Raw genomic sequence first — 27122 nt, forward strand, 5'->3', positions numbered from 1 at the left:
GCTTTTCTGTTGCTCAAGTCTTGAACAACAGTTTCCAATTTTCATTTAAACAAATATTTCATGGTGGCTGTTAATACAGCAGATGACCCAAATATAACTGTACATTAATTTTTAGATTTGTGTTTATTACTGTTTTGGGGAATAACCAACTGGAGGAGTAAAGGAAACACATTCACTTCCTTGTAGCACCTTCCTTTATCAAAAGTGATGAATTCCACCTCCAAATGATTATTTATTTTTGGGCACTTCAGTTTTAAATTAAAACCTGAGCATATCTATTCACTCTTAAGCGTTTATCTGTGGCACACAAGAAACCTGGTCAGTTACTGTTCTCAGAACTACATGCTGTTTTAATGGAGTTTATGTGTCTCCCCACTGGTACATATTGTGACTTTCTGGTCCTCATCTATTTTCCATTACTTTTTGCCATCTTGTCAAATCAGTTGGGAAGCCGTTAGCTGTTTCAGCATATACTAATACAGTTTATAACAGAATAACACTATTCTTCAAGTTCACATTAGTACTCAACCCACTTCTGTGATTCTGCACTTTTCATTCATAGTATTTCATGTTGTACTGCTAAATCTAAAGTTATTTATATGCCTCCACAACAACAAAATAGTGCATTAATAACCCTAAGGCAAGAATGAAATTTTGACTAAGTTTCCCTTACTCCAAGAAGAGATCAGAGAGTCATAAATGGAAAAATAAAAATGACAAAAAAATATATACAGTAGGCTAGGCTCTTTTAGTAAATGGTAGGGGTACACTTTAGTATGATATTGGGCATATCAAGGTACAGTGATAAATAGTAAGTAATATTATCAGTGTGAAATACTGCCCTGTGACTTACATAACATATATGAAGACACTAGCAAGGAAAGGTGAGTGAAGTATCCTGGCCTGAAAACTGTGGAATTTCCTCAGCAGATGGCAGCAATTGAGCCAAACTATGGACTGCTAACAACAGAATACAGGCAATATGGCACATTGCAAAGATGTGTGTCAATGTCAATGAAAGAAAATAAGGAAAGGACTGGCAAGTAGCTGCATATGGCTTTTAACAAGAACAAGTGAGACTGAGATTCTGGACGAGCAATGTAGGCAGCTTTTAGTTTACTTTGGTGGACAGGCCACTTGAAGATAAATAAAGGTTCTGGGGTGCATGTAGGTAGACAGGAGCAACATGAGCATATTTTAAACTGTTTACCTGGTAACTGTTAAGGTTTGTTCCTAATCTCAGAATGGGATTCTGAGGTTTTCCTCAAGTATAATTTTGGGGTAAGGATAAAGAATTTTCCCCATTGAGGATTACTAAATTTGGAGTGGGAGGCAGAAGCAGAATCTACCGGGGTGGAAGGCATCAAGTGAAGGAAAACAGGAGAGATATGACAGATGCAACTGGACTTTTAGATGGTCAAATAAACTTTTCATCCAACTGAATAAGGAGTTGGATTCTTATTCCTTGCCATGACAGATAAGCATTATTGTTTTTCTTCTTACTCTGTGATCATCCCTTATTATTATTTTAATAGTATTGATTGGAACTGGCTTTTTTAAGGGTGATTAACACACACAGCAACCCAAACAGTACCAAATAATGTATTGATCTGGAAATCAAAGAATCGTTCAAAATGCTTTCCAGATAAGGTCAACCACAATAAGGTTTGCAATTTCTTTTTGTTTTTTTAAATAAAGATCTTAATCAACATATAACATGTTTTATATATCCGATTGCAGTTCCGCAGCACTGTGGCACATCGTGTAGCACTGGTGGAACACGGATCCAGCGTCGTTAGTTGGATTAAACACCTAGTCACTTTTGGTGAAGTCCGCACGTTTTCCCCATTGTTGTGGGTTTTCCTACAGGCAATCTGGCGGAGCTTCCACATCCACAGAGACATACATCGTTCAATTGGTAACTCCAGACTGGCTCGATGTCAGTTTACGACTGTGTTCTGCGGTACAGAAAAGTGCTCTATACTCCACTGACTTGGATTACCCGCATTATTGTATGATTACAAATGCTTAGACGTACCTGGAATATTTTAATTTGTTAAGATTTAAATAATATTTTTTAAATGTTGAAAAAAACAAGAATAATTCAGGGCAAATCGGTGCGAATTCTTCGCTCAATCCATGGCTATGTGACATTTTCTCTTTCCTTCCACCGAAACCAGTTTTGTGACGACACTTCATCATTTAGGTATTGTGATCTAAATGTATGTGTGCCTGCGGTTGTGGGTATTGTAGTCAAGTAGCTTGCTGCTTCACGAATTAAATGGAAACATTAAACTATAAATCCCAGAATGCACCTCTGTCATCCTGAATACCTGCTGTGCGTATAGTCTGTAAGGTGTGTATGTAAGTGGCGCTCCCAGTTTCAAAGTTATTGTGGTATGCTGTACGATAACAACAGCTGAATTAAAAAGAAATACACGGGTAAAAGAAAATCATTTGACGGGATTACGAACAGGTATGTTTTTAGGAGTATTAGCTGTTTATGTAAATAGTAACAAGTGTGTTACCGACATTGTATTTTACTTTCTTCTAGCACGTAAAAATGTCATGAGAATTTATTTGCATAGTGCACTTGTCATCTAATTGGTTAAATAAACTATGACAATTTCATTAGTACTTTAATTTTAGTGTCAGTAGTACAAACGTTGCTTTACTTTTAAGCCTTTGTAAGCGTAAAGGCGTATGGGTAACTTCGGCACGAAGTAAAGGAAAGCAACAAGAATCAGAGCAGGGACTCGGTTTCTATATTATCAACATTCCTTACTGTTGTAGGAAGTAGTGGGGTGGCGAACATGTGAGACACGTTTCAGGACGTCGTTGTGGGTACGCTCTGAAATAGATGTTTCTGTTCAGGCATCGGTAATAATTAATGCTGTGTTTTTTTTTTTTTTGTTATTGTCCTTGTTTATATTTTCCATTGTTTATTTATTTACCCTCTACGCAGTTACATTTACGTTTAAATAAATATGATCGCACCCTCAAATAGTGTAAACTCTGCGAAAGTATCCCCATCCTTGCTGAAATCGATTTTTCCCGTTAGAGTGTAATGCCCCGCAATTCTTGTTTATTTATGACTGGATGTTACTAAGAATTAAAATAATCTAAAATAAAATAAAAGCCACCTGCTCCAGTTTTGCGTTGTAGGTCGTGCATTCTTGCTGCACAATACAAATAAGTCAATAAAATAAAAACATTGATTGGCACAATCGATGGGTGCTTGGATGGAGTTAAATTGTTTGGAACTAGAGGAAGATTAAACCAATTACCATATCTCCCACTCAATCATTAACACGCACCTAACCAAAGTGGAGTTGCCTCTTATGCCAACATGCTTAGCAGTGGTGATCCTGTGTGTGACTGGGCAATGATTAGAACTTGCATTCCAGGTGATGCATTGCTAAACACCATACTGCATCTGGACATACACACAAAGTTTTGCAAAGAGGCCGTTTGAAAATTAGTATGTGTATGTATGTGTATATATATATATATATATAAATTCATGGCATTCGTAGTCTGAATCACATTGAATCTGATTGTATTAGTGGTTACCTACCAGGTAACGCTTGTGGTTGGTCAGCAAGTTGGCTAACATCCGTCATGGTGCCCTCTTTCAGTTGCGAGAAGCAGATCATAGTAGTAGTAGTAGAGCTTTATTGTCATCCTAACAATATACTTACAGTACACAGTGGGACGAAATATCGTCCTCCAGAGTCAAAAGGTGCAGTACACAAGAGATATATAACTAAAAACATATACAGTATTACATAGTGTTATTTATTCCAGAGAGTGTGTGGAGTAAAGAGTCCAGTGTGGAGGAGGGCAGCATGGTGTTCAGGAGCCGGACTGCTTGGGGAAAGAAACTATTGCACAATCTCGCAGACCTGCTTCTGATGCTGCAGAGTCGTCTTCCAGATGGAAGAGGAGTAAACAGTTGGTGGGGGTCAGCCATGATGCTAGTGGCTTTATGAAGGCAGCGTGAGGTGTAGATCTCCTGCAGACTGGGTAGAGAGCTGCCAATGATGCACTCAGCAGTCCGCACAATCCTCTGAAGGGCCTTGCGGTCGGAGGCATGGCAGTTTCCATACCAGACTGTAATACAGCTGGTCAGGACGCTCTCTATGGTGCCTCTGTAGAAGGTGGTAAGTATGGGTTTAGGGAGGTGCACCTTCTTCAGTCGTCGCAGGAAGTAAAGACGCTGCTGGGCTCTTTTTGTAAGATAGCTGGGCTCTTTTTGTAAGAATGGTTGAAATAGTTTACTGTCAAATAATGCAAATAGTACGCGACACGTGTTTCATCCTAATTCTGGGCTCATCAGCCGTACACACTCACTGCACCCCCCTGCTTCACCTCTAGCACTGACGTCCGAGGTTCGATTCCCTTGGTGGTTGGGGGGGATGGCGCAGTGAGTATGTACGCCTAATGAGCCCAGAATTAGGGCGAAACACGTGTTGCGTACTCTTTGCATTATCTGACAGTAAACTATTTCTACCATATATATAATTATATAATATATATACACACACACACACTTGAAAATTAGTGAAGCCTTTGTAATTTTCCATATTCATAAATGAGACCTAGAACATCATCAAATTTACATATTTGTCCTAAAATGTCACTAACCCGTGAGTGGCAAAAGTATGTGAACCTTTGCTTTTAGTATTTGGTGCGACACCCTTTTCCATCAATAATTGTAACTAACTTTCTGGAAGGTCTTGCAGTGATTGTGCAGGTCAGCTCCATGCTCCCACTCTTGTCTGGGAGCCTCCTGAACCCAATAACATAACCGGATAAGTTTGGCAGATGAGGACAAAACACACACAAAGCAAAGGAATACTGAAATGGTGCTCAGTGTGTTTATTAAAAACCAACTAAACAAAACTGTGTCCAAAAGTGCAGTGCTTCAACATATTCTATAAATAAATAATCCATAAAGCAAGTGGTGCTGGTGGAGGTTAGAATTATCAAATAAATAATGAATCCATAAAAATGAGATTAAAACAACTGGCAGGAAACTGTCTTTAAAAATCATGAGCCAAGACTGCAGTACTTAAAAACGGACATCTCCCTGCCTCCCTCTCATTTCCAAAATGGGCTCTTGAGGCCAAGGCGGTACCTAATCTGCATATTGGCCCACCTTCAGTGTATCTACTTGGCTTGGGCCACTTGCAGCCCTCTCTGGCTCCAGGCAGGGCATCCCATCGAGCCTCTGACTCCTGCTACCAGACTTGCATCCTTATGGTCCTTTGCACCACCCGCAGAATGCCCCTCTCAGCCTCACTGCTCTGCAGCCACACTGCCTCACTTTGGTGAGTTGCTAAAAATGAGCAGCTCTTCGGCCACTCCAGCTACCAGGTCACTCATCTGGAGTGGTCATCAGCCATCGAGCACCATCTGCACGCTCGGAGGGACTTCCCCCAGCTGTCTGCCTTTCATCCACTCATTTGCCTTGCGCCTGATCTCACCCTCACTCTCCTCCTCTCCATCTTTTAACCTCTGGCCTTTTTCCTTTTGATTTCCCCCTTTTTCTTGTGCCATCCCATTCTTCTAACTAAGGCTCAGTGGGCGTTGCATCTCAATTGCGCACTGCAGGAAGCCAATGAAGCAATTGAGAAAGACTGCACCTTCACATGCAGGTACTTCTCTCCCCATTTACTACACTAACTCCCGCTATATAACACTTGCACATTGTCTTGGAGGAAATTTAGCCCATTCCACCATGCAGTATTGCCTCAACTCAGGGATGTTGCTGGGTTTTCTCAAATGAACTGCACCCTTCAGGTCCTTCCACAGCATTTCTATTGAGTTAAAGTCCAGACTTTGACTTGGCCATTCCAAAACCTTTATTTTATTCTTCTCCAACCACTCTTTGGTTGAATGCATTGTGTGCTTAGGGTCATTGTTTTGCTGCATTTTGAAAATGTAGTCCACAGACAGATGTCCTGACATTTTCCTTTAGAGTTCACTTGTATAATTCAGAATTAATTTTCCCATCCACAATGACAGCTGTCCTGGCCCAGTTGCTGCAAAACGGGCCCAAAGGATGATACTGCTACCACCATTTTTCAGAGATGGGATGTGGTTCTCATGTTGGAATGCAGTTGTTTTTTTCTTTCTCCAAACATAATGCTTCACATTTGAACTAAAGTTCTGTTTTGGTTTCATCTGTCCATAAAACATTACTCCATTAACTTTTAGGCTTGTCCACATGCTCTACAGCAAACTGTAGATGGGAAGCAGTGGCCCTGCCTTGCACGCCACTGTTTATCAGTGTTCTCCTAATGCTGGATTCATGAATATTAAACAATGTCAGGGAGGTTTTTAGTTGCTTAGAAATTACCTTTGGTTCTTTTGTGACCTCGTGGACAATCACATGCCTTACTTTGTAGTGATCTACAGTATGTATTATCGAGCAATACTGGAGAGAGTAACAATAGTCTTAAACCTCCTCCATTTGTAAACAATCTGTCCGAGTGTGGATTGGTTCAGCCCGGACCCTTTAAAGATGGTTTTATAGCCTTTTCCAGCACGATGAGCATTAACAATTCTTTTTCTGAGATGTCCTTGTCTGTGGCATGCTCCCTTGGTAGAACCTGGTTCTTTTATTATACACAGGGTTCCCATTCACACCTGATTGTCAATCAATGTGATGACAAACACCTGACTCTAATCTCACCTTCAAATTACCTGCTAGGTTTACATATTTTTGCCACTCACAGATACATAATACTGGGTGATTTTTCTCAATAAATATTAAATGACCAAGTATGATATTATTGTCTCATTTGTTTAGATGGATTTCCCATATCTACGTTTATGACTTGTGTGAAAATCTGATGATGTTTTAAGTCATATTTATGCAGGAATATAGGAAATTGTGAAGGGTTCACAAACTTTCCAGCACCACTCAATATGTGTGTGTGTGTGTGTGTATATATATATATATATATATATATATATATATATATATATATATATATATATATATATATATATATATATATATAATTTCTCTAAGCACTCACTGCCTATCAGTACCAGAAAGATCCACCTTCACAGAATTTAACAGTTAACATTGTGAAATGTGTAACATGCATTAATATTCTGAATCATTATCCACTTGACTTACTGTAAGTTTCAGATTCAGTCTCAAGTCTTTTACAAAAGAACCATTGTTTTCTGTCAGCTTACTCAGTTGGGTAAACCGTAATTCTTTTAATTCAGTGCTCTCTTAGGTAGTGTTTAATTTTCTCATGTCAGCAATGCTGACATTGCTTGACGGAAAAGTTTTTTATGGAAAGGCCTTAAGTATTAAAGGGATATATCTTTGAATAATAACAATAATAAAAATAGTTTCTTAAGCCATCTAAAACATTATCAATGCGAGCAAGTTTCATTTTTGTTAAAGTGGGTTTAGTGGTAGTCCAATTTATTTAATGGTCAAGGAGATTTTCAGCACTTTGGCAATAATGTGGCTGAGCTTGTTTTGGCAGTTTACTTCAGTCATTAATGTTTTTTTCCTCTTTTAGATTTTTTTTTCCACAAGCTAGAGTTCTGTGAGCCTTTTGCAATGTTTTGAACATAATAAAAATGTAATTTGTGTTTCTGCATGGTTGTACTTTAAGTCAGATGAAGGAATGAATCTGACACTCTTAGATCTAGGTAGAAGTTTCAGAGTAAGTCCTGTTACTCCTTTTCTTTTTTCCCTTGATTACAAAAAATGAGTGACATATACTTAAAACAAACTAAGAATGAGTTCATTTTAGTAAAAAGTAGAACTCTGAAATTGTGCTGTGAGGTTCTAATGGTTGTTTAAGTATCCATGTTGTTGATCATAGCTTTTAGTCTTTAATTTTAATGAAGGTTATACTTCAGTAATGGGTTTTCAAATTACAAGTGAAGCTGATAGACCAAAAATTCCTTTGAATATACAGTTTTTGGTGGTACCCTGCCCAGGTGGTGGTTGTCCACCTGATGTTGTTGTGATGGGTGCTAGAAAATGGATGGATGCCTGATGTTCTCGCTCTTTTTTTTTTTTGGTTCTTTTTTTTACCTAGTGACATTGTATGGTGGTATTGTTTGTATGAGCTATTATGGCATTATTGTAAGCCATGTGTGACCAAGGTAATCGGTCAATCCCTGTAACTTTTCAGTTAAATTCACTGTGTTTGTCTCACTCCTAATCGGACAACCATGCAAATTTGGCAATAAATGCTTATTATTAGTTGACGTGTATTTTCTAATCATGACTTTCAAAAACCATAAATATTTGTGCATACCCCCCTAAAATGACTGATTCTCTGATAAATACATTACTTGGCTTATTGAATTGTTAAGTGAAAACTGGGATAAGCAAATAAAGGTTGAAGCTTTCTTGAAAAAATGTATTTTTAAAAAATGTTATTTAACACATATTTAAAAAACTGCTTTAATTCATTAATGTTTTGATTACTTTATTTTTTATCTAGCTGAGTATAACTGAGATGTATGCCTGGAAAGATGTGCCAATCTCCAATACCATGGGTGAAATTACTAAGTGACCATTCACCTGTTATAAAGATAATTTTATTTTCTTAAGGTTTGCTAATGTTTACACTAAACATTTTGGTTGACAGTGATATAGAAACCTGTTTCCTTTTTTTGAATTATAATTATTTTTTCATTAACAGTATAACAATATATTTGCTTTTCACTTTTGCCATTTAGTAATATTCATTCGATAAAAGTATTTTATTTTTTAATTATATCACTACTGTTATTTATATCTTATTTGTGTATGCATGTCTCCGCATTCATAATGGTAATGAGTCATCTTCTTTAGGTCCGGCATGGTACTGTTTTTCTTAGTTAGATCCTTAAAAAGTTTGAAAACCACTAGTTAAAAGCATTACAAAACAAAATAATAGTTGCATTCACATTTATTTACATGTAAATCGTAATGGGAACAACTAAAATTATCACATATCATTAAGCACACCTCACTGACAGGCTGGACATCTTTCGTATAACAATGGTAATATATATGTGGATAATGGCATCCTTTACATGTTCTACAAGTCTGTGATGGCTGTTGTGATTTTCTACACCGTACTGTGTTGGGCCAGTAACATCACTTTAAGAGAGGCTGAACAATCAACAAGCTAATTGAAAGGGCAGGCTCAGAGAATGAAAACCAAACTAATTGCTATTATGAACAATGCTGCACATCCTCTCTCTCTCTGATACATTTACACTGACTACTCTCAGCCAATGTTAAGAAACACTAGTGGGGCACCTTTTTACCAATAGCAATATGCCTGTACAGTGCCTCACTGTAAGTGCCAAGTCAGAATTTTTCTTTATTTTTAGTCAGTCTGGTATGTGTTAAGCCCATTATGTATGTTTGTATTTGTTTATTTATTGAGCTGCTGCCAAAAAAATCCTCTGGTGTCAAAGATCTGTATAATACCCTCCAACCCATTCAACCAAAATCATACTGATTAATGGTATTGGTAAGAGTTTCTGCAGTACAAATTGAGTTCCTGTAAAATCACGTAGTCAAAGTATGAATGGCATGACGACATGCTAAATTAGAATCCACTTTTTGTTGTAATCACTAATAGCACAAATAATGCTGTAGAAAATGCCCGTGAACATTTAGTAAGTACTTAAGTGCTTAATTAAGGAAGTGTTCGTTCTTAATTTTATATCCTTTCTTTTTGGTGGTGATTGCAAACAGATGGAAGTGTGTCATTAGTCCAATCAGAGATTAAAAACACGTACTTGGACCAAACTTTTACTTGATAAAAGCTGACAACACACAGTGCAGTACACTATTCAGCCAAAACTCAAAAATCTATTTTCTAAAACAGAGTATTTATAAAACAGACAAGGCACTCTTTGAATAACATTTTCACATTCTCACAGGTACTTGTATCCATAGTTATTTATTTCACATCTTACAGAATGTACCACTGAATATTTTGTAACCAATCTAATTTTATGACTAAGTGCATCCTTTCAAGTTCTGCAGTTTTATGTTTGAGTTTTAAGATTTTGCTTCTACAAAGATTACATTTTAGAATCTCCTTCAGCACCTTCTATCATTGCACAATTCATTTGTTTTTCTGTAACTTACAGGGGAAACTTGGGGTTTTGGTGGCAGGATTAGCACTCTAGCCACCATAAAAAACTCACATTGTTCCAGTGTGGTGCTGAGGTGTCACATAATGCAATCGGATCCCAATCCAGGTGGTTTGTCAAGTGGATGCGGCAACTTGCTATCAGCGCATTCTCCCAGCCTCTCGTTCTCTTTGTCTGTGCCTTAGAAATCACTTGGACGATTGAGCCATTAGTAATGAGACTTCAGCTATGAGTTCAGGGAAGGGCTGGTATGACTGGAAGCCTGGATTACTTGATGTACCAGTTTAGTTTTGAATGACACTTGCTTTTTACTTTTTTATCTGTATAAAATTAGTACATATCTTTCTCACTGGATTTCACGATACCTGACAATAGTTTTGAACAATTATTTTATGCATTTGGGGTATGTGTGTTGTTTTTTTTTAAAAATTCAGCATGATGGTAAACACCTCACAGATCTTACATTCATTCCTCAGTCAGTCAGTCATTGTCCAACCCACTATATCCTAACACAGGGTCACAAGGGTCTGCTGGATCCAATCCCAGCCAGCACAGGGTGCAAGGCAGGAACAAACTCCGGGCAGGGTGCTAGCCCACCGCAGGGCACACACACACACACACACACCAAGCACACACTAGGGACAATTTAGGATCGCCAATGCACCTAACCTGCATGTCTGGACTGGGGGGGAAACCAGCGCACCCAGAGGAAACCCACGCAGACACGGGGAGAACATGCAAACTCCATGCAGGGAGGACCCAGGAAGCGAACCCAGGTCTCCTTTCTGCAAGGCAACATCGCTACCACTGCGCCACCGTGCTGCCCCATTCATCATCTTAGTAAATTAAATGATGTTGAGCAGGGAACCAACCAAGGGGAAGGCACCTGTTCACTGCAGGACACTTGTTTGTACAGCACAATTTGAGCGTCCATTTAAACTGACCTGACATCTTAAAGATGCAGTAAGAAAGCCAAAAGACTCCTAGAACAGGCAATGCAGCATACATAAAGAAAATGGGAGATATTGTGTACATTTTTTCCAGTAGTGAGATTTGAATCCAGGATTCTGTTGCTTTGATACAGCTATACTATGCACCATGCAACAGGTCAGGACACGTTAGGTTGGGGAGCACGCACTGGTACAGCACGTTGCCGCACCCACTACATGACGAAACAGCTCGAAATTCTGATTGGCAATTCCCCAGGCAGGCACACAGTCCTGTGACAATCTACCAACCACAGCCAGGTGTTAAGTGAACACCCTGTTGTCCTGGCCCTGCCGCTGGGTTCCTCGACAATGAGGATCCTGTGAGCCGGATCACCCTTGGGGAATTGCTCCACAAGGCCGTAGTGCCGTAACTGACGCTCCCTCACAATGTAGGTAATGTGCCTCATTCAGGACTTAATGGGAAACTGCTCATTCGACACACAGTCAAACCAGCGGTACCCAAAGATTCTCCAAAGAGGCACAGTACCGAAGGAGTCCAGTCTTTATCTCGGGTCACTAGATAGTGTCCATGTCTTGCAGTAATATAGCAATACAAGAAGCACCAAGCCTGTAAAGCCTTTGGACCTTCATCCTTTTACAAAGATATCAGGAGAGTCACACACTCCTTTCCAGCGAACTCATGAGCCCATGCTCTCCCAATCCGTCTGACTTCATAGGAAGAGTCACCCGAGACATGAGTGTTGTTGCTGAGGTATGTAAACCTTTCGACAAGGTAGATACTCTCTCCGCAGACAAACGCACTGCTGATGGCTGTGCCCAAGAGGTCATTAATGGCCTAGATCTTGTTTTTTATCCAGGACACTCACAAGCCCAGACACTCCGACTTCTCACTCAGTCTTTCAAGAGCCCCATTCATAGCCTTCGTTGACTCCATGAAGATCACAGGATCTTTGGCAAAGTCTAGATCAGTGAATCTTTCTTTACCAACAGATGTCCCAAAGCTGCTGGATCCCACAGCCTTGCCCAACACCAGTCCATGCAAGCACTGAACAATGTAGTGGGAAGAACACACCCCTGATAAACCCGAGAATCAACTGGGGAAAAATGCAGAATTTCAGCTTTCACTCTCATTACCAGTGTACAGGCCAGTCACAATATCCAGGACCCTTGGTGGGGATCCTGCGAAGTCGTAGGGTGTCTTGCAGGGCAGCTCGATCAGTTGAATTGACCATGCAACCTAATCACTAATTCTTTGTCCATAAGTTTGATAATAATCAACCATGTACAATTCTACTCATTTTTTTTAAAATAAAGACCTTCAGTTTTTAATGTAGTTATTCTCTAAAGGATAGTGCATGTTCCTATTTTTTTCTTTGTGCTTTAATGACACATATTCTATTGTATACAGTAACATTCGGGCCGTAGGCTATATTTCAATTTATTCTGTCAGTTTATCTCCTAATATTAGTTGCAAACTCTCAAAGGATGATTAACTGCTTTTATAATCTAAATGTAAGCGATGTGCTAAATGATTTCTTCATGCTTTCTTAAGGGCAAAATGAACATTATAAGTTTTTAAGTATTTCAAGTGCTTTCTGGAAAAACATGAGCGTTTACAGTATAATTCTTGATAAAAATTCATTTCTCAAATGAAGCTTAGAGCTGTAAACCTCATTAAATGAGTAATTATATTAACTAAAAGTGAAGAAGTTCTCCACATGTATACCATCACATTTTAGTATAATGTTTACAGGATGTAGATGCTGTTTCATCTTGTTCACATTTTACAGTCTACTTTTTAATGTTTCAGGTGTACGGAAAAAAATGTCAACTGTTCGAGCACAGTCTTTTCATTCTGGGGGCATAGTACGAAGCAGATCGGAGGGATCGCTGATTGATCTTGATGATGAAAGTCCAATAAACAATAATTCTTTAAAAGGTACTGTTTTGTGGTACTTGTGTTAAGAACTATAAGTAAACAAGTTTTAGCACTTAATAATAACACACATTGCTTTTCAATAAGATTTTGCCTTATTAAAATAATGTGTTGTATTTTATTCTTATGACAAGCAAAATACATAAATACAACCCCAGATTGCCCTGAAAAATATCTGGGATCAACCACATGCAGGAAAGTAACATAATAAATTTTCTGTCACCATACTATGTATTTGTCCATCATTTCTTGCATGGTCTGATCCCATTCGTCTTATCTCCTTGTCTTGGGGAAATAGATGCTGTCCCAGAAACATCCGGCCTAAATTAGTAACTAGTGTATTGGATACCAGTCCATTGCAGGGAATCCAGATAGGCAGTGACTTGCACCACAGTAATTTAATGTAACCAGTTAACATAGCATGCATGTAAGATGAAAGAGGGACCAAGAGCACTCGATGGAAGCCCTTGTGGATACAGAACATGTACAGTATATTCTACACTAATACTGATCCAAAAAGCAATTCAAAATCTCATGAAGATATTTTTTCTTTGCAACCTAGCATCCTGTTTAGACAGTTTCAATATGCTTTTTAATAACCATATTACACAGTGGAACAAAAGAAAACGTGTTAGTCTATGTAGCATTTTGGCATTACTGTTTAACTTTGTGCTTTTGTACAGCATAACAACTTCAGAATCATAGGTTATTTTTTGTTTCTACCTCCTCAGGATTCACATCTTTATGAAAAGGCTATCTATTTTATTTTTTACACTTTTTTTTTCTTTGTTGGAAGGTTCTTTTCAGAAGGCACTTTGTTTTGACAACTACTGTACAATAATGTGTGCTAGGTATCTGTATAAGAAGCTAGATCTTAACAAAGTTATCATGTGGATTTTCTAGACATAGCTAATAATTTGATACACTATATTAATGCTCTTCTGCCATTCACCTTGACCTCCACTTAGGCTGGTTACTATCCTGTACAAAGTGTAAGTTCATTATGTAGTTGTTGCATTCAGTGCTTCTTACACTCTGATATGAATTTCCTGTCATATTTATGTCTCACTTGAAATATTCTGGTATATCATACTTTTGCTCAATGTGTGCGTCAGTACTACTTATCACTATTCATATTCATGCCAATACTACTTTTGAAGTACTTGTATTCTGTTATCAGCTTCATTATATGATTCTCTAGATATGAGATAAGTACTCTGTTCTTTAGTAAAGCAGAATATTGCAGCAAATCATCACAAATGTAAAAATAGTGCTGATTGGTGGATAGACTTCTTGATTACTGGAACACTGATTGCTTTTTAATCAGAAAGCTGGAGGCAAGCTTGCATCACTGTCTAAAATGGAAGTGACTATATACTAGTCAAGAAAACCAATCATTACATACAGTATATGGTAGTTGACTATGACTTTGATTTCCTCTTTTGTTTTTGACCCTTGTCTTGGGGTTTGTTCAGTGGATTTCAGTTTCCTCCACAAGAATTTATAAAATATTTCAGTTATTTTTCAGTTTGAATATTACAAATTCAATTGAAAGCTTTAAATGTTCTCACTTGATTTCTTGTTGATTCATACCACCACTTGGGCTTGTGTGGCATAAATGAGAACTTTGGCCATACATTGTTATAAATGTTCTTAAGTTTGTGTACTATGGGTTGGAGTTGACACATGTATACTTCAACCCTGCTGAAGCATCACCAGGGAGTGGTATGCTTGTACATGAACTACTAATCATTGTAAAGGGTGGCTTCTGGCCAATGACCCTTCAGTCAGCAAGGTGTCACCATCAGAAGTGCATCAGGCAGAAATGCCCAGCAGGTGGTCCCATCTGTGCTGTCATTTAATGCAGTGATTTGGTGTATTTAGTGTAAAAATCTCACATACATAGTATGTGTCGCTGCCATTGGTGGATTTGTCAACAGCTAGTAACGTTACATTGGCTCTTTTCAATCTCTCTAAAAGAATAGTACTTCAACTCTTTATGGTTGTGGTATCTGAAACTGGCATTTTATGACTGTATAAAATTATGTTCTTCCTTACTTTATCTTTTGCTATTTCCTCTACATTAGCTAATATGTGGTCTTTCATAGTCTCTGGGTCTGTGAATGTTTGTTTTTTTTTCTTTTTTTTTTTTCTAATAATCCATTCTATACAGAAGGAGCCAATTCTTACTTGGGACCCATTCAATCCATGATAGCTCATCTGCTCTCATAGTTCATTGTATGCAGTGGGTGTCAAACAGAAGGGGGTCAATACAATACAATACAATAAACAGAAAAGGATACAAGTAATCCTCAATATAATAGTAAAATAAAAATATTACAAGTACAGAGTAGAATTTAACAGTAGATGATATCACATAATAGGATTTGGATTTGTTTAGAGTCCTGGAGACCTCAGCCATCAAGGTGCCTCCCCCATTTGGCCTTTCCTAGCTGAGACAGTGTTGGGCCAGCCAATATGACGAAAGGATCACTCCACCCGATGATTCCAGCAATCCTCCATCAGAGATGACTTTACCTTAGGCAGGCAAAAAACCTGGCAGGTGCGCAGTGCCACATTTGAGTACCGAGAAGAGAAAGAGAATAGGTGGGGGGGTTTAGTAACAAATTATAACTATCATATTACACATGTTTTAGTGCTAATGTCCAACAACAGAGATGTAGTTTGTACAGTTAATCGGCAGCTCTAGTCAGGATATGCTAAACTGAAGTAGTGAGTCTTCAGCTGGGATTTGAAAGCTGATACTGAAGGGGCATCTCTTATAGTAGCGGGCAGACTGTTCCACAGTTTAGGGGCCCTGTAATTAAAAGCTCAACCTCCCACTGTTATTTTATTAATCCTTGGAATCATAAGTAGACCGTCATCTTGGAATCTTAATGTGCGCTCTGGTTTGTAAGTCGTGATAAGCTCAGATAAGTAAACAGGACCTTGGCCATTTAAAGATTTATGTTAAAAAGAGGATTTTGAAATCTGCCCTAAACTTAACCGGGAGCCAGTGTAAGGATTTAAAAACTGGAGTTGTGTTTGTATTTTCTTGTCCTTGTAATAATTCTTGCAGCAACATTTTGGATTAACTAGAAGCTGTATAAAGAACAGTTTGAGCATCCAGTAAACACCACATTGCAGCAGTCGATCCTACTAGAAATAAATGCATGAATTAGCTTCTCAGAATCCTACTTATTTTGAAAGTGTGTTAATTTCCCAACATTTTTAAGATGAATATGTAAACTGTGCAACTCAGAATTTAACAAATTTGAGAAATCATTTATCCCGACGTCACCCATAAACAATCTCCGTTGACATCCAAATGAGTAGAGCCTAAATCTACCCTGGAGACCACATTTAGCTCCAGGCTTCCATTTCATTTGCTTCTTGTCCCCAAAAAGTACAGGAATATATAGCAGTTTTTATTTCTAAAGATAAGAGGTCCTACACTATTGTTGAAAACGAGGACTTTTGACAAATGATCCAGGTTTTGGAACTATGGTATGATATACCAACCAGAAAGCAAATTAGTGAAGTTATTGTACCTAGGCTCAATTACGTTCTTAAGCAAAGCATTGGCACATCTCTCAGGTCAGTGGAGAGAATAGCCCTAACTTGGGATATCTGGACATCCACAGCTGCTGAGATGGCTGGCTGTTGTTCCAAAAACCTTTCTAGTATCTTCAATATGTTGTTCCATTTCATGACTGTATCAATAGCAAGTTTGAGTGTTGCTTTCTATTTAAGCACGTGGCTAGCTGTACTGCTGTTGGGAAAAGTTTTCAACTCACCCAGCCAAGAAAGCAGGCAATTGCTGAAGTTTTCAGAGCAGCCTGCAACGCCAAAGTAAATGTATGTGCAAAGCAGCCAGTGTGAAGTAGTTCCATAAGTTCTACCACATCGTTAGCAGTCACAATGGCTGTTCCTTTGTCTTTTATGTTCTATTCATCCAATGCTCTTCTCAACTAGCATTAGATCCAGATCATTGTTTTAAAACACTTATGTAATTTGTAGAATTATACAGTGGGAAGGCTTGTATCTTTGTATATTTAATTTTGACTAATTCAAGATTGTGTTAAATGTCCAATAGGGGAGTAAATTTGGCAAACAGTTTAGCAGAAATATGTCTAAATGGAGATTCATAACACATGAATAAGTTACTGAATAGCATACTTATCATGTTATAATACTTCTTTTCTCAAGATGATATAGATGTTTTATAAATTGGATGCCATTGCATTGTATTAAAACAAGGAGCCCAGATATTATTTGTGGACTCTGATGTGGCAATACGTATGTTAGTTAAATTATGGTGATTTTTTTGAATGAGTGCAGTGTTCTGAAAAAGGTTTTGTTTTTCTTTCTTAAAGAACAATGATATTTTGTTCCACAATATGCAAAAACTGATGTTACCTATTTTTTACTAATCAAGTATTACTTCTTAAATGTCATTCCATGCTTATGCACATGTTATGAAGTCACTATGTAGACATCCTTCAAAAAAGTGTTACTGAAGTTTGTCACATACTATTAATATTCTCTGTGAATGAATAAGTAATCTCTAAAAAAAGCCAGCACTTCAAGCATATCGGTGAATGCCTGTTTATAATCAAGATATAATCGATATTGAATCAGAACATTGTGAACTGAAATCAAATTGAATTGGGACATCAGTGCTAATACCCAGACCTAGTATGTTAAAACCATATGATAGTTCTTGCTCTGATGCACTCTGTTGACTAGTTAAAAGTGTATTTTTGTTATAAGAAATGTGTTATTTTTGAAAATGTGTCTATTTATCACTACCTAATTGGGTTTTTGTGTTAATATCATAAGATATTTTTTTTTCTTCTACTGCAGGTAATTACGTTGATGGTACTCAAATTGGAAATCATTTGGAATGGCCTGTATTACAGCCTAATGTTTTGCATGGTTCAAAAAACTCCAACCCATTTTGGAATCGTCTGCTAGGATCAAATCCATTTCTAGAAGATATTGTGCACACAAATGACTCACAGCGGACACATTTGCCTTCCTCTATTTTAAAAGAGGATCCCATTGCTATTTTTGGAGATGATACTACAGAGTCCATTAGTAGTTCCTCTGATGAACTTGATATTAATCATCTTTTAAGCTTTCAAAAAAATGCAGCAAGGCAGTCAGGTCGGTGCAAAAGTACTTCTGATCTCTTGGATATTTTGGATGTGAAAGAGAGTCCCAAGAAGAGCACAGTTCCGTCAAATCAATATTTAACTCCTAATTTTGAATGGCTTCAGAATGACAGGGAAGCTTACAAGTTAGCTTGGCTGAGTCACAGACAGTTAACTCGATCTTGTCTTGATTTGGGTGTTATGAGTCAAAGTCCTGGTTGGGCTCAGACACAAGCTTCAGAGACGCACATAATTTGCAAAATAGGCCATGATGGAGGCTCTGTTCAGCTACCGGATACTGACATCAGCGCTCATATTCCTGAAGGTCATGTTTTGCTGGGGGAAACACAAAATATTTCATTAAAAGCTTTCCTTGATCCTCCTCAAGGCCTTAATAGTGAACATTCAACAATAATAAGTCCACTTGTGGAGGTAAGTCTTAGTAATCTGAACACAAGAGAATGTATTTCTGTTGAAATGAAAATTGCAGCTGAAGTGAAGAATGATCCCCTAAGTCAGGTCATGACCGAAGTTGTGTGTCTTAGTGCTTATAAAAAAGATGGTCCTTTTTTAAGTTTGCCCAACTGTTACATCTATAAAAACACTTTGCAAGTTAAGTTGAATCAGCTACAACCTTTTATGTACATTATTGCAGCAGCGAAAGCCAAAAGTATCCAGCCACCTGCAACATCAGTGTGGGATTACATCAAGAAACAAATCACTATTGGATTCTATGGCCCTAAACATGTACACCCTTCTTTTACAGCTGTTTGTGCAATTTTTGGTCATGATCAGATTCCCACAAAACTCTCAATTTCAGATATTAAAAGGGGAAACAAAACCTTACCACCAGTTGTACTTCAGTTGTGGGGAAAACATCAGTTTCACCTTGAAAAGCTACAAGACCTTCAGATTATGGTTGTCCCTGTGCAGGCTGATTTTGAAATTAAATCATCTGATCAAATTAAACAGATTAAGCTTGTACAACTTAAAATGGGGAGAGTTCTTCACCTGCAATTCCCGGTGAGCAAAACTTGCACAGGAGAAATTAGCCCTTTTAACCTAAATGTTATAGTTAAAGATTTAAGCTACAATGACTTGGCTCAGTTTATTGTGCAGACTCCAAGTGTTGCACCAAAACCTGTGAGCAGATACCAACCAAAATGGAAACAACGGCGCATGGAGGCACGGATGTCGATGCCTATTCCTGAGACAACAATTTTCAGATCTCCTAAATTTCAGGAAAGAAATGTAAGCATTGATCATTTTGGGATTGCTTTAAAATCTGTGCTCAGGCAACCGAAGATTGAATACTTGTTGGAGTATTTTAAAGGAGATACTATAGCACTTTTGTCCCTAGACAGAGTTAAAGCAATTGGGATGAACAAAGTTAAAAACTGGTACATTGGATTTCTAAGAGGAAAAATTGGACTTGTTCATTGTAAAAATATTAAGGTCATTTCAAAAGAGCAAGTCATCGACTTTACTGATGTATCCCTTACAACAACTGAACTTCTTAACAGCATTGTACTACCATTTAAGAAGTTAACTTATATTTACTCTTCAATTCAAACACTAGCAGTGGAACACATTCCAAGTTGGAAAGCTTTTGCCGATGTCCTTGGGTACTCCAGCATGTCAGTTGAGGCAATTAACAGAACCAGAGCACAAACTGAAGCAGAAAAAGTGGCATGTGTTCTTGAGAAGCTGAAAGAAGATTGCCATTCTGAAAAAGGCTCCAAGAAGTTCCAGCATGAGCTGATTATTGTAAGCAATGATTCTATAACAGTTCTTTAAGTCTTTCTTTGGGAATTTATTCTGGGTTTGGAAGAGTGCATTTAAATTATTAAAACTAGCCATTTTGGTTTAGTACAGATGAAAATTTTAGTGTACTGGTCAATTATCAATTTTGGCTTCAACAATGCTGATAAATGTTTAACCCTATTAACAAGGCACACACAAAGCAGGATACAATCTGGATCTTACAAGGGTTTTTAAAGGAAGGAATGGAGATCTTGTTGTTGGTTTTTTGGGCCCTCCTAAGCCCATCCTTTTGGTTGAACAGTGGGGCAAAGTTCTGTAAATCAGTATTACTCATCCTTGAGCTATGGTCCATTGTTCAAACTTTAGTGTCCTGCTGGTATCCCCAAGAGAGATCCCTGCAATGTTACTTTGTCTTGCATTGATCATCTTATCAGATAAGGTGAGGAGTATACATTTCAACAAGAGTACCCACAATGGAAACTAAGACTTTTTGCTAGCAATGAGAGTGTCTGGTAGCAGCTTTCTAAGGACTTTGTGCCTCTATTTTGGTCAAAAGATATTTATAACCATTTTACCACTGTATAATGCCTAAATACTTCCATTCATCCACTTATTTACTACAAATTTAGGGTTGTAGGGAATTGGAATCCATTAAAGCAACTAGGGCACCCAGCCCATTACAGAACACACTGGACTAATTGAGAATCATTAAACAGCTTAATACATCTATTGAACATGTGTGGAAAATTAGTTAATGGTGGAAATCCCACACATTCACAAGGGCAGTGTGAAAACAATGCATAGTGACCAAGCTGAGAGAGAAAAACAGCTCAGCCACCAAACCTCTTTATATTGCTTCTTGCCAGTATTAAATTAATCTTAACAATTTTCATAAACAGCACTTTGATATATTACAGTTTTCACCCAATAGCCAATCAGCTATACTGTGAATTATATAAACACAATTTTTGATGTCTTGAAATTCAGAACCTAGAGCTTAAGCATATGAGAAACATTGGGACTAAAACAGGCAATTCAATCCAAAACAGCTTGTACATTTCTGTATAACTAGATATCTGCCTTGCCACAATCCTGTTTCTAAGTGTGGCAGGGAACTCCCTCGGCCACATAACTTGGTTTTGGCATTCATACACATTGTCAACTGTGGGACCTAATATAGACCGGTGTGTTTCTTCACTAATCATGTCCAGTCAATTGAATTAACCACAGATGGACTCCAAACAAGGTGTAGAAATATCTCAATGATGATCAAATGGGATGCCCCGAGCCAAATTTCAGGTGTCATAGCAAAGGGTCTGAATATATACAGGTGCTGGTCATAAAATTAGAATATCATGACAAAGTTGATTTATTTCAGTAATTCCATTAAAAAAGTGAAACTTGTATATTAGATTCATTCATTACACACAGAATGATGTATTTCAAATGTTTACTTCTTTTAATGTTGATGATTATAACTGACAACTAATGAAAGTCCCAAATTCAGTATCTCGGAAAATTAGAATATCAATTTAAGACCAATGCAAAAAAAGGATTTTTAGAAATGTTGGCCAACTGAAAGATATGAACATGAAAAGTATGAGCATGTACAGCACTCAATATTTAGTTGGGGCTCCTTTGGCCTGGATTACTGCAGCAATGCGACGTGGCATGGTGTCGATCAGTCAGTGGCACTGCTCAGGTGTTATGAGAGCCCATGTTGCTCTGATAGTGGCCTTCAGCTCTTCTGAATTGTTGGGTCTGGCGTATTGCATCTTCCTCTTCACAATACCCCATAGATTTTCTATGGGGTTAAGGTCAGGCGAGTTTGCTGGCCAATCAAGAACAGGGATACCATGGTCCTTAAACCAGGTACTGGTAGGATTGACACTGTGTGCAGGTGCCAGGTCCTGTTGGAAAATGAAATCTGCATCTCCATAAAGTTCGTCAGCAGCATGAAGTGCTCTAAAACTTCATGGTAGACGGCTGCGTTGACCTTGGACCTCAGAAAACACAATGGACCAACACCAGCAGATGACATGGCACCCCAAACCATCACTGACTGTGGAAACTTTACACTGGACCTCACGCAACGTGGATTCTGTGCCTCTCCTCTCTTCCTCCAGACTCTGGGACCTTGATTTTCAAAGGAAATGCAAAATTTACTTTCATCAGAGAACATAACTTTGGACCACTCCGCAGCAGTCCAGTCCTTTTTGTGTTTAGCCCAGGTGAGACGCTTCTGACGCTGTCTCTTGTTCAAGAGTGGCTTGACACAAGGAATGCGACAGCTGAAACCCATGTCTTGCATACGTCTGTGCGTGGTGGTTCTTGAAGCACTGACTCCAGCTGCAGTCCACTCTTTGTGAATCTCCCCCATATTTTTGAATGGGTTTTGTTTCACAATCCTCTCCAGGGTGCGGTTATCCCTATTGCTTGTACACTTTTTTCTACCACATCTTGTCCTTCCCTTCGCCTCTCTATTAATGTGCTTGGACACAGAGCTCTGTGAACAGCCAGCCTCTTTAGTAATGACCTTTTGTGTCTCGCCCTCCTTGTGCAAGGTGTCAATGGTCGTCTTTTGGACAACTGTCAAGTTAGCAGTCTTCCCGATGATTGTGTAGCCTACAGAACTAGACTGAGAGACCATTTAAAGGCTTTTGCAGGTGTTTTGAGTTAATTAGCTGATTAGAGTGTGGCACCAGGTGTCTTCAATATTGAACCTTTTCACAATATTCTAATTTTCCGAGATACTGAATTTGGGACTTTCATTAGTTGTCAGTTATAATCATCAACATTAAAAGAAATAAACATTTGAAATACATCAGTCTGTGTGTAATGAATGAATCTAATATACAAGTTTCACTTTTTGAATGGAATTACTGAAATAAATCAACTTTGTCATGATATTCTAATTTTATGACCAGCACCTGTACTTGTGCCAATGTAATATTTCAGTGTTTTTTAAAAAAAAATTGCAAAAAAATTTTAAATCCTATTTATGCTTTCTGAATCAACTGTATATAGGCTCTATCCATCCATCCATTCATTATCCAACCAGCTATATCCTAAATCCACTCTATACATTTATTTCTAAAAACTGAGCTGCTGCCCAACCTATGTACTACCAAATTAACTTCCTTCATCTTAAGGACATGGGAAAAGGCTGTAAAATAACCACCATTGAATACTCAGTGCAACTACAGTAAGTCCCCAATATATGAACGAGTCCTGTTCTGAGAGTGGATTTGTAAGTCCAGCAAAGTTAGCCTAGGCACCCCGAACACAATGCAACCCTTAACTCCTACAGAGAACATGTACAGTACATGTATAGCTGTTTGTACATAAGAAAATGCTTTTAAAAGTTAATATTTGTATTTTGTTACAGATTTCTTGTGTATTTTAACAATAAACAACAGATAGTAAATTTTTGTTTCCATTGTTTTACATCAGCTGATATTGCTGTTTATAGTATCAGGTCACCTACGTATGTAGACCTAACCTATCTACCTGCTCAACTCCTATCAAAAACATATTTGTACTGTACAGTACATACGAAAGTGTTTTTAAAAGTTAATATTTGTATTTTTTGTTACCGATTTCTAGTGCATTTTAACAACAAACAACTGAAAGTTATTTGTTGTTTCCATTGTTTTCTATCAGCTGATCTCAGTACAGTAGACACGTTTACTGCTAGCAAACAAACCCATGTGATCATAAAAAAAGTACTTCCTGTGCTAACTCCAGTTTGAGTGTATCAAAATAAAAGCCCTTGCTAAGCCCATGGCACTCCTGATGGGATGCTCATATCTGAAGATCATACGTTGTATAGAGTCAATTCGGACAAGTCGATGAGAACAAGCTGTTCATGAGATTTGACCGAAGATCACTATTGCACCGGTGCTCTACCACAGTACTTGGTTTTGTATGGCATGTTAATGTGGTTCTCTCACTGAAAAAGAACTTACCCTTAATGAGTTTCCAACTGTGTCCCCGTGTTTTTGTTGAACATACTTAATTCTGGACATCCTGCACTTGAAATAAACCATATAAATAAAGATACAGCCAAAAGCACATCCACTTGTAGAGGATGCATGTATGTGACTGAGAATGTAAACAATAATAACATGGGTTTTGTGCTCTCCCTAGCACCTGATATACAAACTAACTTACGCACTGCAGAGAAATTTAAAGTTATGCTATCATTTTAAATTTTTTGATTATTTACATTTTTAATTTATTGGACATGTACATTTGTATTTTTGAAAGTTTGTATGTTGGGGACTTACTGTATTAGTTTTGTTCAACTCCTGTTGTAGTGATTACTCCATTTCACTACACTTGGTGAGTAAGGCATACTGCCTTTGCTTCATCCTTTTTCCATACCATCTGAAATAATAAAGGGATTATTACAGATTAGAGTAAGTTTTCCATAACTTTGAAATGCTAATTAGGTTTGAATGTTATTTTTAAATTAATACATACATTAACAGTAGGTAGTCCATTGTACTTTTAACTATGAGTTGGTCCTTGGTCTGACACGCTTCAAGAATCAGTAAAATAATTGAGTACGTTCTTTCTACAGTGTTTTGTTGCGTGTTTATGAATATTTCAATACAAGTTGAACAACAGGCCAATGACTTTTATAAGGTGCAGACCCAAGCTTATGAGTGCCCCCTTTGGAATTTTATACTGAACATGGTGGTGTTATTCTTTAGCTACTATGGTTTAGAAAATGACACCGACTTCTGATTACTTATGCAGTGTTATAGCATGTAATAGATGCGCCTCTTTAAATCCTTCCATGAACATTATTTTTAATACTTGCTTTCCATTATTTTTCATTCATCATTAGTTCTTTATGGAAATATTTTAAACTAGTTATCAAATTAAAGTTATTCATAATTTAAATTTCATTATTAATTAGAGTGTAAAACTATTAGCTATTTCTAAACCTTCTTCCATCTACTAATCACACAATGGCAGTGAAATTAGATTTTCATATAATGATCTTTTAAAATATTTTCTTGCCTTCATATATTACTTACATGGCTTCTGTTGCAACTCTGATTTATTTTGATTGCCATTTGAAGTGTTTAAATATTTCTAAACTTGAACACGGCCTGTGCTTTATGATGCACATCCTGACTGAAGAGCTATGAATTTGTATGTTTCTTGTGCTTCTGCAGCTTTTCATTGTTTTAGCAGTGTATTCCACTTGTATTACGTGCTATTGGTAGGATAAAAGTGTAATTATAGACAAATTGATCTTTTTATTTTCTTAATGGTCTTCAAATACTTTTTTTTTTTTTTTTTTTTAAAGAAAAGGGGTTCTGTTTGGCGCCAAATCCTCAATAAAATATCTATTGATTTCTGTCTCCTCTCTTAGGCACTATTGAAGATAAATTGCCACGGGCTTGTTGCGCGACTTACACAAAATACGGTAATCTTGTCTGCGGCTGTAGAACTTGGATCTCGATGGAGAGAACTTGGTGAAAAAATTGCAAAGCTAACAAAAACTCAAATTGAAGGTTATGAAGCACCACACAGAGGCAAAAATGGAGAAGTTAATCCAGATGTGAGTTCTGTGCTTTATTGTGATTCTAGTATGGCCTAGTAATTGTTCCAAAAAGTTTCATACACTAATTTATTTATAGATATAGTATACATATATTTTGGGTTTCAGTAGCATTTTTGTATATGCTTTGTTTTGGTTTTACCTGTTATTTGTAGCATTACAATATATAGATATTTCACATTATTAAATTATAATTTTGCTCTTAGAATTACACTTTGGCATGAGGCTTTGTTGAAATTCTGCTGTCAACTTTACTGGCAGTGTTAAAGTGCCTAAATTATCATGAATAGGCAATGCTGAGATAGCCAGTTTAACTTTCTTTCACAGCTAAGATTAATTTAGTATTGTCATTACAGGCAATGTGGAAACCTGCCTACGATTTTATATACACTTGGAGTGCGCATTATGGGGATGCATATAGAGATGTACTGCAGGATCTGCACTTGGCATTGGACAAAATGAAAAGCCCAGTTACTCAACAATGGAGGCAGCTAACAGGCGTCCTGATTTTAGTCAGTTGTATGGACAAACTAAGAGGGGATGCATTTCCAGTGACAGATGATGAATAGTTAGACGATGGTGGAAATATTATTAGATATTTGTAAATATTTAGCAGTTTTATAAATGTTTAAAGAAGGGCAGATAATTACAATTTCAATCTAACGGTAGGAAAAAAAAGCATGTGCATTTGTGGACTTTTTTTGCAAATGTTATGAGTCTTATTTTTATGTATGCTATTTATTTACCCATATTGTGTATGTATTTTAGTTATACATTTTATACAAATACAAAGTTTTTAAATGTTTTTGAATCAATTTTTATGTTTTAGTGTCTATAATTAACATGAGGAAATGTTACATCCGATTATTTTATGTTAACAACAGTGCTAAAACTGAAATGTAGTTACTGGATGTGTTTCTCGAGCCAATCTTCAATAATGTACTTATCCATATTTAAATCATGGACAATTGCCTACCAAATTACAGTATGTGTGAATTGTCAACATTTCATTGCTTCCTTTCAGTCTATAATATATTAAAGATTTTTTTTGTTGTTTCCAATACTTGGTGTACAATACTGTATAATAGTAATAATTTCTGGTTTTCAGATTGTAAAGTGGTTTAAAGAATGTTACATTATGTATTTTCACTTGTATACTTCTATTTAATTCTGCTATTTTTTCGTAAATGTATACTAGATTACTTGTTTTGATTATTAACAGTGACAATATATATTTAGGTTATATTAGTTGGCATGAATTATTTTGGGCAGTAACTTTAAAAATGTGTCTAATAAACTATTTGTTACAGATTTTTCTATTTTTTACACAATTGTGCAAAGTATTTTTATAATAGAATCCTCCAACTTGTTTTTCCAGTACTACTATTTGGAGGCAATTTCTGTTCTGTACAGCAGTACAGCGTTTTCTGTAGATCCACTGCACTGCCAAGTAAAGTGAAGTTCTTGAGTAGGGCATAGGGTATAGAGATGGGAGTCAACGAAAACAATTGAAGAAGACTTGAACAAATTTCAGAACTGGATGAACACTTGGAAATTGCATTTTAACATAGAAGAGTTCTAAACATGATCAA

At 37.3% G+C, this 27122-nt stretch overlaps 1 protein-coding gene across 1 annotated transcript; it reads left to right on the forward strand.

Moving 5' to 3' along the window:
- Positions 1-2325: 2325 nt before the first annotated feature.
- Positions 2326-26570, forward strand: macc1 (MET transcriptional regulator MACC1). The gene is made up of 5 exons (XM_028818316.2): positions 2326-2476; positions 12907-13035; positions 17899-19955; positions 25342-25530; positions 25887-26570. The coding sequence occupies exons 2-5, from the start codon at positions 12921-12923 to the stop codon at positions 26097-26099; spliced, it is 2574 nt and encodes an 857-aa protein (XP_028674149.1). The 5' UTR covers positions 2326-2476; positions 12907-12920; the 3' UTR covers positions 26100-26570.
- The last annotated feature ends 552 nt before the right edge of the window (positions 26571-27122 follow it).

The sequence above is a fragment of the Erpetoichthys calabaricus genome, chromosome 13 (genome assembly GCF_900747795.2).
Source record: "Erpetoichthys calabaricus chromosome 13, fErpCal1.3, whole genome shotgun sequence".
Classification (NCBI taxonomy): Eukaryota; Metazoa; Chordata; class Cladistia; order Polypteriformes; family Polypteridae; genus Erpetoichthys; species Erpetoichthys calabaricus.

What these genes read in the sequence shown, in the direction of transcription:
- macc1 (XM_028818316.2), top strand. Translation starts at nt 12,921, where the DNA reads ATGTCAACTGTTCGAGCACAGTCTTTTCATTCTGGGGGCATAGTACGA. An exon ending in AAACAATAATTCTTTAAAAG is followed by an intron (nt 13,036 to 17,898) that starts GTACTGTTTTGT and finishes CTTCTACTGCAG; the next exon opens with GTAATTACGTTGATGGTACT. An exon ending in ATGGAGAAGTTAATCCAGAT is followed by an intron (nt 25,531 to 25,886) that starts GTGAGTTCTGTG and finishes TTGTCATTACAG; the next exon opens with GCAATGTGGAAACCTGCCTA.